General features: G+C 37.9%; 1 protein-coding gene across 1 annotated transcript in view; it reads left to right on the top strand.

Moving 5' to 3' along the window:
- LOC150081627 (glutamyl aminopeptidase-like) overlaps nucleotides 1-17,454 on the top strand; it is a 253,803-nt gene that overhangs the window by 166,645 nt on the left and 69,704 nt on the right. The window contains exon 10 of the mRNA XM_090380268.1: nucleotides 15,441-15,496. Within this exon, the coding sequence (XP_090236394.1) occupies nucleotides 15,441-15,496 (56 nt within the window). The remainder of the gene's footprint in view (nucleotides 1-15,440; nucleotides 15,497-17,454) is intronic.

Below are 17,454 nucleotides of genomic sequence, written 5' to 3'. Positions count from 1 at the left end.
ACCATGGAACTTTGTAAAATGCTTTCTCAAGGTCAAGGTAGCAAAGATGCACTTTTGAGTCATACTCAATGGATTTCTCAATTGCTGGAGCATAAAGATAAGGTCTTATGTGCTCCTTCCCTGTCTGAACCTGCATTGGGCCTCCTCCATCTGTTCCTCCACCTCTTTCCTCAGCTTTGTTTCTAGTGTATGAGAATATACTTTCCCCAGAAGCAAGGAAATTACTCGATGGTTTGGCACTCCTAGCTGTCACCCTTTTTAAAATTGGGCACATGGCTGATAAATCCCAGTGTGCTGGTATCTTTTTACTCTTTCATGCCAGCTGCATTGCCCTCAAAAGATCTGACCCTGTATCACCCATATACTTCACTCAGGTGTTATGCCATCATGTCTGGCTGCCTTTCTGGCTTTCATCTTTTGTGTAGCCGCACTCAGTTCTGTCAGGTTAATATCATTCTCTTCACATTTTACATATACAATATCATCACATAAGCTGGCTCCCTTGCTATCTCAATTTTCATCACCCACCAGGAGTTCCTGAAAATACTCCTTCCACCTATTCATAACTTCACACTTCTCGATTAAATGCAAACTTTCCTTTGATTTGATGAACTTCAGGAGTAATTCCTTCTTCTTCATGTTTTGAGGACTCTGTAGAACAGTTTCTGGTTTTCTTTCTTTGCCATTTCCAGGAGTTCCCCAGACTCCTTTCATGACTTTGATGCTATCATTGTCTACTTGGCTTTCTCTCTCTCTCTCTCTCTCTCTCTCTCTCTCTCTCTCTCTCTCTCTCTGTGACTTGTATTCCTCATAATCCCTGCTGATCCTTGATGAGAGGTACTCTTTACACTGAGCCTTCTTTTCGTGCACCTTGTCTTTCACAGCTTCACTCCACCATGCTGTTTGTTTCTTCTGTGGGCCCATTCAGAACTACTACAAACTGGTTGTAGCATCAAGTACAGTTGTCCTGAAGAATGTCCACATTGCCTCCAAATGTACCTCCATGTCCATAGACCATCACCAGTGTTTAATGTCTGTCACTAAGTGATCTTCTCCTAATATTTCTGTTGGATGTCTGCCTGCTCCTACTACTACTGAAATATATGAGCTGTGTTATGGTAACTAAGGGTAAGAACATGTGCATGTACACTAATGATAGGAGCATTGTAAATAAATTTGATGAATTTGAAGTACTGATTAAGTTATCAAATGCAGACATTGTAGGGGTCATAGCAGAGACATGCACACCATGTCTCTGCTATGGTATCACTCAGATATAAGCGATGCTGAATTTGAATATGGGCAGTACAATGTATAAAGGAAGGACAGGAGGGAAGGGTTATGCGCTTAGTTAAGTAGTATATTAAATTTAAGGCAGTCCATCCAGTCGATGTGGGTGACCAGCACAATGTTGAGTCAGTTTGGTGTAACAGAAGCACTGGGAAAACAAAAATGAGAGTAGTGTGCTATAAGCCTAATGAAAGTGATGAATACACCAAACAGCTGTACAGAGAAATAGAGTAGGTCAGTAAATCAGAATGTCTCATAATGGGGTATTTTAACTTTCCAGACGACTGGAATTTGTAGTTGGTCACTCGCACACTAGCAAGACCTTTGTAGATTTATTGGATGACTGTTTTCTGCAGCAGCATGTTAGAGAGGCAACAAGAGTAAGCAAAACTCTTGATCTCATTATCACCAGCTATTCTTCAAGCATTAAGAATTTTCAGATAAAAGACCCACTGGGTGGCAATGATCACAGTATACGAATATGAAATTTAATTAAAAATATAACTGCTGTCAAGGGTAATTTGGAAAGGTTTTTGCTTTCATGATGGTGACTACAGTGGTCTCATGCAATTTTAAATTCTATGCAGTGCAAGCAGTGATGGTGTTAACAGCAGCACAACAAATTCTAAATGGGATGCATTCAGTGAAGTAATCTTGGAAGCTGCTAGGCTTTTCATAATAACTAAGTAATACACTTGACGGTTTAAACCTAAATGGATGTCAGATGAACTGATGAGACTTGTGGCAGAGAAGAAAAATGCAAGGAATACATATAAATTATCATGTGATACAAAAGCCTCTGGTAGATATAAACTAATCTGCAGTCAAGTCAAAACAGTGCCAGATTAAGGCACAGGCTAGCAGGGCCTTTGCCGGGATAGCATTCTTTAAGGGGTGCCAAAAACTGCCAAACAATGAGGCAAAAAAAAATAATAATAATAATAATAAATAAATAATAAAAAAAAATTAAAAAAAAAAAAAAATATATATATATATCCTTAATAAATGGGCACTGAAAATCTCTCTGCCTGGGATGCCGAAATACCTTGGTCCACCGCTGGTCACAAAGGATACTAGACAAGCTATGAGATATTAGCATTAGCATTAGTAGAGGCACTTGATGCAAGAAAGCAAGCTTATGCAGCATCAGCCAAAAAAATAAAAGAAAATAAAATAAAATAAAAATAAATAAATAAATAAATACCTGTTCGAAATACCTGTCCAGCTGAGCCTTAAACTTATTTAGGCTATCAACTTCCACGGCAAGGGATGGAAGTCTGTTCCACCAACCAACCACCCGCTGGCTAAAGGCAAATTTCCTCACGTCTATCCTACATCTGTCTTTCCTCAATTTGAATTTATGCCCTCTCAGGTGATTTTTCTGAGCAAGAGGAAGAATCCCATCAGCATTGAGCATGCTCAAACCATTCAAGGCTTTATACACCTCAATCAGATCACCTCGCTGGTGCCTAGTCTCCAGACACTGTAATTTGCAAAACTTAAGCCTTTCTTCTTAAGAGCACCCCTTTGTTCCATTCACCAATCTTGGTGCCCTTCTCTGTACTCGTTCCAGCATCCCAACATCTTGAAATGAGGCCTCCAAACCTGTATACAGTACTCTAGGTGTGGCCTGATCATTGCCTTGTACAAGGGAATAATCACCTCCTTATACCTGCTAGAAAAATTCCTGTATATCGACAATACATCATGAGCTACTCTTGCCGCCCGTCTGCACTGCTCAGAAAACTACATATCTGCCTGCACAACCACCCCCAGGTCCTTTTCATTCTTTACCACTGTCAGTGTAGTACCACAGAGTTGATACATTGCTCTGGGGTTGCTGTTTCCCATATGTAGTACTTTACATTTGTCAATGTTAAACTTCATTTGCCACCTCTCAGCCCATCTGCTCCACCTTTCCAGATCCTGTTGCAGTAGCATAGTGTCAGTAGTGTCCCTGACAACCCTGCCAACTTCGTATCGTCTGCAAACTTGGACATTAAGCTTGATATACCATCATCAATATCATTTATAAATACAGAAAACAATAATGGACCCAATACTGAATCCTGAGGGACTCCACTAATAACATTAGTCCACGATGAGCAGTGTCCATTGATTACCACTCTCTGTCTTCTCCCCCTCAACCACCCCTTTATCCATAGCAGCAATTTGCCTCCAATGCCACACTGCTCCAATTTGTGCAGCAGTCTTCCATGTGCAACAGTATCAAAAGCCTTTCTAAGATCCAAGTATATAATATCAAAGTTATTCCCTGCATCCAGTTCTTGTGACTGCATAATAGTATCCAATCAAATTGGTCAGGCAAGACTTCCCCTTAACAAAACCATGCTGTGTCTGAGCTATAACTGAAGTCTTGTCTAGATGATCCTGCAGTGCTTCTTTAACCAGTGCCTCCATTAATTTTCTGGGAACAGAAGTTAAACTAACAGATCTATAATTACTTGTATCGCCCTTTGATCCTTTGTGAATTGGGGTAACATTTGCACATCTCCAGTCCATGGGTACTTCCCCTGAGTCCAAGGAAGCTCTCCTAATTATGGCTAAAGGTTTGCTTACTTCCTTTGCTGCCTCCTTTAATATAACTGGATAGATCCCATCCACCCCTGGTGCCTGTCTTGTATTTAACTTCAACAATTTCTCCTCCACTTTACTCTCAGTTATTACAAGATTCTCTAGCTTACTGCCAGAGTTGAATACACCTCTGGCATTCCCCTCGCTGAATAACTCCTCATGTGTGAATGTCGATTCAAAATATTCATTAATTTGTTAGCTACCTGAGCAGGATCATCAACAGTTGACCCATTGATATCAAGTGGACTAATCTGATTCATCCCCTTCCTTCTAGAGTTTACATAAGTAAAGAACTCTTTGCTGTTTTTCTTTGCATCCCTTGCCAAAGATTTCTCGTAATCTGCCTTCGCCTGCCTAACCTCCTTTGTAACTTGGTTACAAATCAACTTGTATCTATCATAGGCTTCTGTGTCACGTTAATTTGTATGTATCCCACGCATTTTTCTTCTCTGCCATATGTCTCATTAGTTCATCTGACATCCACATAGGCCTAAACCTTGAACAATATTTCTTAGTTGGTATGTAAAGCCTAGTAGCTTCCAAGATAAGTTCTTTGAATGCTTCCCATTTTGAATTTGCTGTTGGTAACATCATCAGTTGGTCCCACTATATAGAATTTAAATACTGTCTCAGTCCATCGTAGTCGCCTTTACGGAAGCAATAACCCTTCCCTTTACCCCTAATGGTAGTTACCTCTTTGAGTAAATCCCACTTCAGCACTCTGTGATCACTGCCACCTAGTGGTTCATTTACCTGCAGATTCTTAATGCATGAAGAATCACTACTGATAATCAAATCAAGAGTATTACTCCCTCTAGTTGCCTCCCGAACATGCTGATGTAGAAAACAATCATCCAATAAATCCTCAAAAGCCTTGCTAGTGTGTGAGTGACCAGTCCCCAAATTCCAGTCACTATCTGGGAAATTAAAATCCCCCATTATAAGACTCTCTGATTTATTGGCCCACTCTATTTCCCTGTACAATTTCTTATTATACTCATCAGAGTCATTAGGCCTATAAATATGATTGTGATTAAGCGATATCTTTGGAAAGGATGCAAAGAAAAATAGCAAAGGATTCTTTTCCTATGAAGACACTAGAAGGAAGGGTATGAATCATATAAGTACACTTCATATTGATGGTTCAAATGTTGATAATCCTGCCCAGATTGCTGACAAGCTTAATAAGTACTTTGCATGTACATTCACACATAAGGAATTTTTTAAGGGGAGTGGATGCCAGAGGTTTATCAAACTCTACCAGTGAGTGAGCTAAAGGAATTTGTAAAAACAAATATATCTGTTATTGTGGAAATGGGTGATTTGAATTAATTTGAGGAAGAACAAGATAAATTCTTAGAGGGTATGGATGGGTGGGGTGTGTAGTTATTTTTTGGCTGATGCTTTATAAACTTGCTTTCTTTCATCATTTACTAATACTATACACTGTACAGCTAAAATTCAAAGCCTGTCTACCCACCACAAATGTGGTGAGTCGACAGGCTTGATCTAATGTTTACAGTTTCTGTAGTTTTACAATGTAACATAGGCACTTCTAGAAAACTAGATGAAACTTTGTTCCAGCAATCTGTTATTCCCTGGCTTAAAGCAAATATTTGCACATCTGTCCTGCAGCCATCCCCTTTTGCAATTTATGTTTCCTTGCATGTATCATACTAGAAAAATTACAAATTTTTATAAGATGACAAACACACATATATGCACATTCTCACACAAATAATTGTGATTTGTAGCATGTTCACACACTATAACCTATAACAGAGTCATCAGTACTTAGTTTAATTGATACATTTAAAGCCTTAACAATTCAATCAGGTCTCCTTGTAAATGCCTAGTTGACACATTTTGCAATTTACAGAACTCAAATTGGTAATTGAACATCTTTGTTGTCCTGACTAATGTTGTTGTTTTGTTGCTCTTCTCTGCAGTCATTCAAACAGATACATCTCATTCCTAAAGCGGGGCTTCTAGACCCTGTATGCAGTACTTAATTGCTTCACTATATAAGACAGTGGTCTAACTAGCACTTTGTATAGTGAGATAATCACCCCCTTATCCCTGCTGGCAAAATCCTAGAATGTCATTAACATAACCTCATATGCTATCTTAGCAGCCTGTCTTCATAAGAGAACTTCATGGTGAATTGTACAGTTAACACCCAGATCTTTTTCATTCTCCGCTATTGAGTATGGTACCACCCAGTTGGTAGGTTATTCTGGGATAATTACTACCCATATGCAGTACTTCGCATTTATTAATATTAAACTTCAATTTTCACAGTATACATACCATGATTCTTGCAATTAACTACCTGTAAAACGTTTTATCATCAGCACACTTGATGTGCCTTTCTTATTATCATTAATAATTAAAAACAGTAAGGAGATCTAGCACTGAGCATCAAAGGATTCCGCTGATGATCAGTAGCCATTAATAACCACTCAATCATCCTTTTATCACTAGCAGTAACTTGTATCTAATGCAACACTGCTCCAATTTGTACAGTTATCATTCATGTAGAACAGTATCAAAAGCTTTACTGAAATCTGTGCTGTACCATATAACTGCATTCCTATTAAGATAATCCTACATTACTTCTTTAGCCACCCACTTCATTTTTCACTGTCATGCAAATCAAACTTACAGGTCTGTAATTATTCACTTCCACCTTTGTGGGAGAGACATTTGCACATCTCAAGAACACCTCTGAATCCCTGAATGCTCTTATAATTATGGCTAAAGTTTGATTACCTCATTTTCTGCTTCTTTCTTATAGTATAATGCAATAGACATCATAAGCTCCATGTTTTACTTCAACCATTTCTCTTCCTCTTTCCATGTAATTTTCATAAAATCATTTAGTTCACTGGTCAAATTAGATGTACTTCTTCTATCCCCATCCCTGTGTGAACGTAGATATAGAATATTTATTCCATAGCAACATGAACGGGGTCATCAGTACTTTTGACTAATGTCAAAATTCATATCCAGTGGACAAATGTGGCTGATCCCTTTCCTTTAGTGTTAACATAACAAAATATGATATTGACATGTTGGTTAAACAGTTTTAAGCTCCACGAACAGGAAACCAATAAGTTTTTGAGAAATGTTTTTCCAATTTATTGACCTAATTGTTATATTAAATCATATTGTATAAATAGCTTTATAGTCCTAGTCATGCTCCTTAGTTTATTTTTGAATTTCGCTAGAGATTTTGTAGGTTACTACTTAATATATGTAGAACCAAGTAGGTCATGGGGTCTTCCTGTCAATGATATACAGGAATTTTGCTAGCAGGGATAAGGAGGTGATTATCCCTTTGTGTAAGGCAATGGTCAGGCCACACCTTGAGTACTGCATACTGGTGTGAAAGCCTTGTTTTAGGAAGGATACAGAGTTGCTAGAATGAGTACAGAGAAGAGCAACAAGACTGATGAGGGGAACAAAGGGGTGCTCTTATGAAGAAAGGCTTAAGTTCTGCAATTTGCAGCATCTGAAGACTAGGCACCTGCGAGATGATCTGATTGAGGTGTATAAGGCCTTGAATGGATTGAGCAGGCTCAATGCTGATGGGATTCTTCCTCTTGCTCAGATTGTAAACCTGAGGGGGCATAAACTGAAATTGAGGAAAGACAGTTTTCGAATAGATGTGCAGAAATTTGCCTTTGGCCAGCAAGTAGTTGATTGCTGGAACAAACTTCCATATGTCATTGTGAAAGTTGATAGCTTAAATAAATTCAAGGAAGAAGTGGACAAACTATTGGAGCAAATGGATAGGTGAAATGGGAAGGGTTTTTTTTTTTTTTTTTCTTTTGGCTGGTGCTGTATAAGCTTGGTTACTTGCATCATATGCCTCTACTAATGCTAACCCTGGTATGCTCGAATGATGCCATTGTTATAGTATTGAAGAGTGAGTGGTAGGGAAATTCTAATATTTAATCGTGGTAAATACGTAGCTGTAAAGTTCAAATCACTTAAGTTGGAGTTAGTAGGATAATTTTATTATTATCAAATTAACATTGTCTAATTATTTTAACAGTAATTAATTAGTAACATTAATAATTAGTTTTAACATTGTGACCGTTACGGTATACATCCTTTATCTCAAACTCAATAGTGTAATGTATAATGTAAAACTAGATAGCATAATACGTATCACTATATTTATGAATCTATTAGCTTAGTGTGGCATTGTAAATTAAATTTATGAATCTTATTAATTTTCATTGTTAATCAATTAAATTGTATTTAAACAGAAAACCATGCCCCAGACTAGAGCAGCAAAGCAGCGGCACAGAGTAGCAGGAGTTCTGTGGCTTGAGAGAGAACCGACGGAGGTGATTCTCCAACACATCACAGTCTAAAAAAATGTGCAACTTGTGATATATTTACAGACCTTTACGGAACAGGACATGATTCAGACAAGGAGAATATCTTTGTTTGTGCTAAGTGCTTAGAGTGTGAAGATATTAGGTGCCAAGGAGGATGTTTTTATGTGTGTTAGGTGCAGAGAGGGTAAAGATATCAGGTGCCAATTGTAATAACTGAGAGCAAAGTGGGGGAGAAATTGTTGAAGTTCGATATAAGAATGGCACCTGGCACAGATGGGATCTATCCAGTTATATTAAATGAGGCAGCAAAGGAATTAAGCAAACCCTTAGCCATAATTATGAGAGTCTCTCCTTGGACTCAGGGGAGGTCCCCATGGACTGGAGATGTGCAAATGTCCTCAATTCACAAAGGGTGGCACGAGTACAGACCTGTTAGTTTAACTTCTGTTGCAGGGAAAATAATGGACTCACAGGTTAAAGAAGTGTTTCAAGATCCTCTAGACAAGACTGCAGTAATAGTCCAGACACAGCATGGCTTTGTTAAGGGAAGTCTTGTCTGACCAATTTGATTGGATACTATGATGAGGCCACAAAGGAACTGGATGCAAAAAATAATTTTGATATCATATACTTGGATTTTAGGAAAGCTTTTGATACCGTTGCACATGAAAGACTACTGTTGAAATTGGAGAATTATGGCATTGAAGGGCAAGTTGCTGCTATGGATAAAGGGATGGTTGAGTGTGAGAAGACAGACAGTGGTAATAATGGACACTGTTCTTCGTGAACTAATGTTAGTAGTGGAGTCTGGAGTCCCCCAGGGTTCAGTATTGGACCCATTGTTGTTTTTATATTTGTCAATAATATTGATAAATATCAATGAGCTTAGTGTAGTATTGTCAAGAAAGGAACTAGATGCAAAAAATAATTTTGATATTAAACAGAAACCATGCCCCAGACTAGAGCGCAAAGCAACAGCACAAAGTAGCACGAGTTCTGTGGCTTGGGAGAGAACCGAAGTTCTGTAGCTTGGGAGACATATACTTGGATCTTAGGAAAGCTTTTGATATCGTTGCACATGAAAGACTACTGTATAAATTGGAGCAATATGGTATTTAGGGCAAATTGCAGGTATGGATAAAGGGATGGTTGAGTGGGAGAAGACAGAGAGTGGTAATCACTGAACACTGCTCTTTGTGGATTAATGTTATTAGTTGCAGATTAATGTTATTACAAAAATAAAACCCAATGCTGAATCCCCCAGGATTCAGCATTGGGTTTATTTTTGTTTTCTGTATTTATTGATGATATTGATGAAGGTATATCTGGCTTAATATCTAAGTTTGCAGATGGTATTTGACAAAGTAGTTGGCAGGATTGTTAATGACACTGATGACAGTATGGTACTGCAAAAGGATAGAGAAAAGTTGAGCAGATGGGCTGAGAGGTAGCAACTGAAGTTTAACATCGACAAATGTAAAGTACTGCATATGGAAAGCGCTAACCCCAGAGTAACGTATCAACTTTGTGATACTACACTGACAGTGGTAGAGAGTGAGAAGGATCTGGGTGTAACTGTGCAATTAGATATGAAGTTTTCTGAGCAGTGTAGACAATCTGCAAGAATAGCTCATGATTCTTGACAGTGATATACAGGAATTGAATTTTTCTAGCACTTGACTACTGTTTTCTCATCTTAGGAAGGATGTAGAGCTGCTGGAATGAGTACAGAGAAGGGAAACAAGGTTAGTGAATGGAGCAAAAGATTACACTTATGAAGGAAGGCTTAAGTTTTGCAAATTAGTGTCTGGCGACTAGGCACGTGAGAAGTGATTGAAGTTTATAAGGCCTTGAAGGGCTGAGCAAGCTCAATGCTGATAGGATTCTTCCTCTTGCCCAGATTAATCACCTTATGGGACATAATTCAAATTGAGGAAAGACAGTTGTAGAATAGATGTGTGGAAATTTGCCTTTAGCCAGCGGGTATTTGACTGCTGGAACAAACTTCCGTTTGTCATTGTAGAAGTTGGCAGCATAAATAAATTCAAGGCAGAACTCGACAAACAATTGCAGTGAATGGATATAAGGTTTTTTTTTGGATGGAGTACGGAAGTGCATGACAGCCCGAGGCTTAACCGACCAAGATACCTTGAACCGCACTTTATGGCGGGAAAAAATTCCTAACGAGAAATAACTTGTAGGCTGAGGAAACCCATTGTAAATGGAAACACTCCTCTTGAAGAAGAAGGGTATAAGGTTTTTTTGGCAGATGCTGTATAACCTTGTTTTCTTGCCATCATATGCCTCTACTAATGCTAATACTAATATTGATGAAGGTATATCAGTCTTAATGTACAAGTTTGAATACAATACAGAAGTTGACAGGGATGTTAATGACGGTAATCATAGTATGCTACTACAACAGGATATAGAAATGTTGGGCAGATGGGCTGAGGGGTGGCAACTGAAATTTAACATTGACAAATGCAAAGTATTGCATAGGGATAGTAGTAACCCTAGAGTGATGTACCATCTGTGCAGAACAACACTCTGGGTAGTGGAGAATGAAAAAGACGTGGGTTAATTTTACATCAATTATGAAGTTTTCTCATCAGTGCAGACAGGCTGCCAGAACGACTCATGGCCCTGACCATATCAATCTTATCATTGATATGGTCAGGGCACAACTTGTGTACTGCATACATTTTAGGAAGGATGTAGAGCTGCTGGAACAAGTATAGAGAAGGGCAATGAGACTGGTGAGTGGAACAAAGGGTTGTTCTTATCAAGAAAGGTTTAAGTTCTGCAGTTTGCAGTGTCTGGAGACTAGGCACCTCCAAGGTGATGGGATTGAGGTGTATATAAGTTTGAATGGTTTAAGCAGCCTCGGTGCTAATGGGATTCTTCCTCTTGCTCAGATTCAAACCTGAGGGGGCATAAGCTGAAATTGAAAAAAGACAGTTGTCGAATAGATGTGCGGAAATTTGCCTTTAGCCAGCAAGTAGTCAATTGCTGGAACAAACTTCCATCTTTCATTGTGGAAGTTGATAGCTTAAATAAATTCAAGAAAGAAGTGGACAAACTAATGGAGCAAATGGATGGGTGAAATGGGAAGGTTTTTTTTTTTTTTTTTTATGATGTAAATAATACAAGCTTAAACAGCTGATGCTGTTTAAGCTTGCTTCCTTGCATCATATGTACTAATGCTAATAAACAAAGAATACTTTGCTACTTTTCATGTGTTATTTTCCAAGGACTTCTAATAATTGGCCTTGATCTGCCTAATATAAAAAGGATGCAATGGAAATAGTAATGGGACTCTTTTACTAACACAATTGCATGTGGATGAATTGAGAATTAGTCTAGTTGCAAGAATTTCTTAACTTTATATCACCACTAAGTTTATGAATTTATTAGTTACCAAAGGAGCCCAAAAATATGAAGGAGCAATAGTAAGAGAGAAGTTTATGTTTTGCCTCTGGGAAGCTGTATTAGTACAGGGTTATTTGTTCAAATTGTATTGCTGTTTGGTATATTGTGTATTAAGAGTAGGAGATCGGCAGAATTACTTAACAAGTACAGGTCACTAGATCGTATGTATAGCTTAGCTTTACAGCACATAAGGACTCCTTAAAAAATCAAGAGTCAAGTACAGGTCACTGTTGAAAAAAAGCCATGGATTAGGGTTGAATTTGAAAGTGTCTGCAATTCTGCCCAGACGCGATAGGAGGGAGTATATGATGAGAGTCTTGTCGATCAATTCAGCCCTGGAAAGATTGTGCAAGGCTCAAGGGGTAGAATTTTTTTTTAGCCTGGTCTGTACTTGTTAACAGGAGAGACTGCTTCTACAGGGATGGGATACACTTAAATGCAAGAATATTTGCTGATGCTATCGAGGCAGTGTTAGGTGGGTTAGAAAACTGCTAGCTTTGGGGGATACAAGGACTAATAGATTAACAGTAGCCACTGGCAGAGGTGAAAGTGATTCTTGCACTGCTTCTATTGGAATGAGCAGAAGCCTGGAAAACAAGATGCAGGATATTTCAGAGACTACTGGGAGTCATTATGGTACAAGTAAACATATGGGTTGTGTTAGGGTAGCTAAGAATGGGAACAGGTGCATCTATACTTGCGTATACACCAATTCCAGGAGTTTGATAAATAAATTTGATGAATTTGAGGTATTCCTCAAAACAACAAAGGCAGATATTATTGGGATATCAGAGACATGATTTCACAGAGTTATAAGGAATGCAGATCTGGAATTTGGGGAGTACAACATCTACAGAAAGGATAGACAGGATAGGAAGGGAGGAAGGGTTATGCTATTAGTTAAGAAACACAAAATCCAAGGAAGTGAAGCCAGTCAACATCGCTGGACAGTGCAGTGTCGAGTCAATTTGGTGTGACATAAGCATTGGGAGATCAAAATTGAGAGTAGGAGTGTGCTATTGGCCTAATGACTCTGATGAGTATAATAAGAAACTGTACAGGGAAATAGAGTGGGCCAGTAAATCAGAGAATCTTATAATGGGCAATTTTAATTTCCCAGATATTGACTGGAATTTGGGGGCTGGTCACTCATACACTAGCAAGGCTTTTGTAGATTTATTGGATGATTTTTCTCTACAACAGCAGCAGCAGCAGCAGCATGTTCAGGAGGCAACTAGAGGGAGTAATACTCTTGATTTGATTATCAGTAGTGATTCTTCATGCATTAAGAATCTGCAGATAAAGGAACCACTAGGTGGCAGTGATCACAGTGTGCTGAAGTGGGATTTACTCAAAGAGGTAACTACCATCAGGGTAAATGGAAGGGTTTTTGCTTTCGTAAACGCAACTACGATGGTCTGAGACAGTATTTAAATTCTGTACAGTGGGACCAACTGATGATGTTACCAACACAAATTCAAAATGGGAAGCATTCAAAGAACTTATCTTGGAAGCTACTAGGCTTTACATACCAACTAAGAAATATTGTTCAAGGTTTAGTCCTAAATGGCTGTCAGATGAACTAATGAGACACATGGCAGAGAAGAAAAATGCATGGGTTACAAATAAATTAACATGTGACACAGAAGCCTGATCTGTAACCAAGTTACAAAGGAGGTTAGGCAGGTGAAGGCAGATTACGAGAAATCTTTGGCAAAGGATGCAAAGAAAAACAGCAAAGAGCTCTTTACTAATGTAAACTCTAAAAGGAAGGGGATGTATCAGATTGGTCCACTTGATATCGATGGTTCAACTGTTGATGATCCTGCTCAGGTAGCTAACAAACTAAATGAATATTTTGCATTGGCATTCACACATGAGGAGTTATTCAGCAAGGTGAATGCCAGAGGTGTATTCAACTCTGGCAGTAAGCTAGATAATCTTGTAATAACAGAGAATAAAGTGGAGGAGATATTGTTGAAGATAAACACAAGAAAGGCACCTCGGGTGGATGGGATCTATCCAGTTATATTAAAGGAGGCAGCAAAGGAAGTAATCAAACCCTTAGCCATAATTATGAGAGATTCCTTATACTCAGTGGAGGTACCCATAGACTGGCGATGTGCAAATGTGATCCCAATTCACAAAGGAGGATCAAAGGCTGACACAAGTAATTATAGACCTGTGAGTTTAACTTCAGTTCAGGAAAATTAATGGAGGCACTGGTTAAAAAAGCACTGCAGAATCATCTAGACAAGACTTCAGTTATAGCTCGGACACAGCATGGTTTTGTTAAGGGAAAGTCTAGCTTGACCAATTTGATTGGATACTATGATGCAGTTATAAAAGCACTGGATGCAGGGAATAACTTTGATATTATATATTTGGATCTTAGAAAGGCTTCTGATACTATTGCACATGGAAGACTGCTGCACAAATTGGAGCAGTGTGGCATTGGAGGCAAATTGCTGCTATGGATAAAGGGGTGGTTGAGGGGGAGAAGATAGAGAGTGGTAATCAGTGGACACTGCTCATCGTGGACTAATGTTATTTGTGGAGCCCCTCAGGGTTCAGTGTTGGGTCCATTATTGTTTTCTGTATTTATAAACGATATTGATGATGGTATATCAAGCTTAATGTCCAAGTTTGCAGATGATACAAAGGTTTTTCAGGGTTGTTAAGGACATTACTGACACTATGCTGCTGCTGCAACAGGATCTGGAAAAGTTGAGCAGATGGGCTGAGAGGTGGCAAATGAAGTTAACCTTGACAAATGTAAAGTACTACATATGGGAAACAGCAACCCCAGAGCAACATTATCAACTCTGTGGTACTACAGTGACAGTGGTAGAGAATGAAAAGGACCTGGGGGTAATTGTGCAGGCAGATATGAAGCTCTCTTAGCAGTGCAGATGGGCCGCAAGAGTAGCTCATGGTGTCTTGTCAATGATATACAGGAATTTTTCTAGCAGGGATAAGGAGGTGATTATTCCCTTGTATAAGGCAATGGTCAGGCCACACCTAGAGTACTGTATACAGGTCTGGAGGCCTCATTTCAAGAAGAATGTAGATCTGCTGGAACGAGTACAGAGAAGGGCAACATGATTAGTGAATGGAACAAAGGGTTGCTTTTAGAAAGAAAGGCTTAATTTTTGCAAATTACAGTGTCTGGAGACTAGGCACTGGCAAGGTGATCTGATGGAGATGTATAAAGTCTTGAATGGTTTGAGCATGCTCAATGCCAATGAAATTCTTCCTCTTGCTCAGAATAATCACCTGAGAGGGCATAAATTCAGATTGAGGAAAAACAGATGTAGGATAGATGTGCGAAAATTTGCCTTTAGACAGTGAGTAGTTGGTTGGTGGAACAGACGTTCATCCCTTGTTGTGGAAGTTGATAGCCTAAATAAATTTAAGGCTTAGCTGGACAGGTATTTCGAACAAATGGTGGGGTGAAGTGGAAATGTTCTTTTTTTTTTGGCTGATGCTGCATAAGCTTGCTTTCTTGCATCATATGCCTCTACTAATGCTAATGCATGTATGTTGTGTAGTCTCTCCACAGTTTGAAACTTGATATTATGCAAGTTTTGAAGATTGAAACCTAATATTATCCTGCAAGATCCTGAAACCTTTTAATTGTCAAAGAGTATCATGTAAATAATACAAATGGAATCTAATGAGAAAAAAAGAGTGAAATTATCTAGAAATTGGAATTAAATAATTTGGAGTTACTGCTTAGCAGTTCATACTAATATTCACTCTTTATTTCAGAAATTATATCCCGCAGACAGAGCAAACCTTCTGGATGATGCACTTACTTTAGCCAGGTAGTTACTCTTTAAATATCTAAATTATTGTTTTTTTGTTTTTTTAATGGCAGTTATGTTCCTGACTACACAAAATAAGTTGTTTAAAATCCAGCACCCTCGAGGTTAAGAGGTGCCAGAGTTTAAAATTTACTGGATTGTTGGAGCACAGTCCAGTAAATTTACAGATTTACAGAGTTCACTCATTTGCAGATGCAAATGAGTGAACTCGTTTGCATCTGTATACATTTATTAAACATTTATACATTGAAAAGTGCAATACCAGAGAAATGTCAAAGGCAAGTTTGTTCCACTTTGAGATTCAGTAACATTGTGTTAATGGTGCAGTTTAAATCTTGTAAGCATCTTAACTTGCATGGATTCTGAAAGATGAATGTGATTATTGATAAAAGTGCTAATTACTTTCTTAATATTGCTGGTTGTAAAATTTTAAAATTTTAATGCGTTTTGGATTGCAAAGTGCTCGATTTTGCAGAGTTTGTTGTACTACACTTGTTGAATTAGTTACCTGTTAATTTTTCCTCCATATTTCTTTCCTTTGTGTGATTATCCCATTTAAGTAATTTTAACTTTTAGATAGGTGTTACTGGGTTTATTAACCTTCAAAAGCAACCAGGATGCTTTAAAAGAAAATTCAAAGTTCAGGCAATATACCTTTCCTATATTATAATTTATTTCATTTTATTATTATCATTTTGATATGCAGCCATAACTTGCATTATTCTACATTTCCTGTATTTTTGTAGGGATTTACATTCTCTACAAAAATACAGAATATAGCTAAAAAACTTCTGGAATGTATTCTGTTGTCCCAAAATATGAAAAAAAAAAAAAAAAAAGTCATGCATACATGTCTGATTCGGAATGGTTATAGAGGTATTGCTGCTTGAATTTAAAAAAAAAATAGCTCTGGTGTTTTTAATGGTCAAAAATAATAAAAAATGCAAATTATATATTTGTTCTAGGTTCATGATGGCTTTTTTCCTTATGTTGGACAATAGAATATTCACAAAATTTTTTTGCACTCTTGAAGCTTCCTATCTAGATTATCAGACTATAAAAGTCTAATTCTCATTCCTTGAGGTCACAGTACTGCTAGATTTATCTCGCAGTTCAGAATACTGGTTGTTTATCTAAAAATACCATTGAATTCTTAAAATAATCTTAAATTTTTTCAGTAAGTAAGAGCACATCTGTTCGATTTTTATTTTATATTTTATATAGCTATTGGCGCCTCCATAGCCAGATGGGCAGGAGCAGTAGTGCCTAGCACACGCTTCTTGATTAGACCAGGGGTTTGAGCCCATGACCACCAAATATGGAGGATACAGAAGGTCAGGGAATGACCACTGCATATCCCCAGCCCAGATAAAGGGTGTGGATTGGTGTCAGGAAGGGCATCTGGCCATAAAAATTTCATGCCAAAACAATAAAAAAATGCTGACCCCATATATATAATGGGAAAAGGCGTGGACAAAAAAAAAAATTTATATAGTTATTATTTTGTTTAATAAATAATTAAAACTTGTGTAAACTGTAGAGTACAGATTCAAAATTAACCATGAGATAACCTGCTAGTATTAGTATTAATAGTATTAATCAGGCCAAATGATGCAAGGAAGGAAACTTATTATACATCAGCCAAAATAAAATAAAAACCTGAGTCTATTATGATTTGTCCATTGTAAAAGTAAGAATCCAATTCTGCCTTGAACCTTGTCAAACACTCTACCTCACCCACCTTGGAAGCAACTTATACTGAACAACGATAGAAGTGCTCATAGGTGAACCTCACTTTTGGGTGAACAGCTATATCAAAATTTAAGAGCTCATCCAGTATTATACTCCAATCAGGAGTAAGGCTTGATCATTGTAGGCACTCTTGTTCAATCTTTATACTTTGTGCTTATGTACACTATTATGTTAATAATCAAAATGACTTCTAAAAATTCAGCGCA

Source organism: Mastigoproctus giganteus, chromosome 8, assembly GCF_048544385.1.
Source record: "Mastigoproctus giganteus isolate SK-2022 chromosome 8, ASM4854438v1, whole genome shotgun sequence".
Classification (NCBI taxonomy): Eukaryota; Metazoa; Arthropoda; class Arachnida; order Uropygi; family Thelyphonidae; genus Mastigoproctus; species Mastigoproctus giganteus.
The sequence above is the reverse complement of the archived record's forward strand: the minus strand, read 5'-3'. Positions and strand labels throughout refer to the sequence as shown.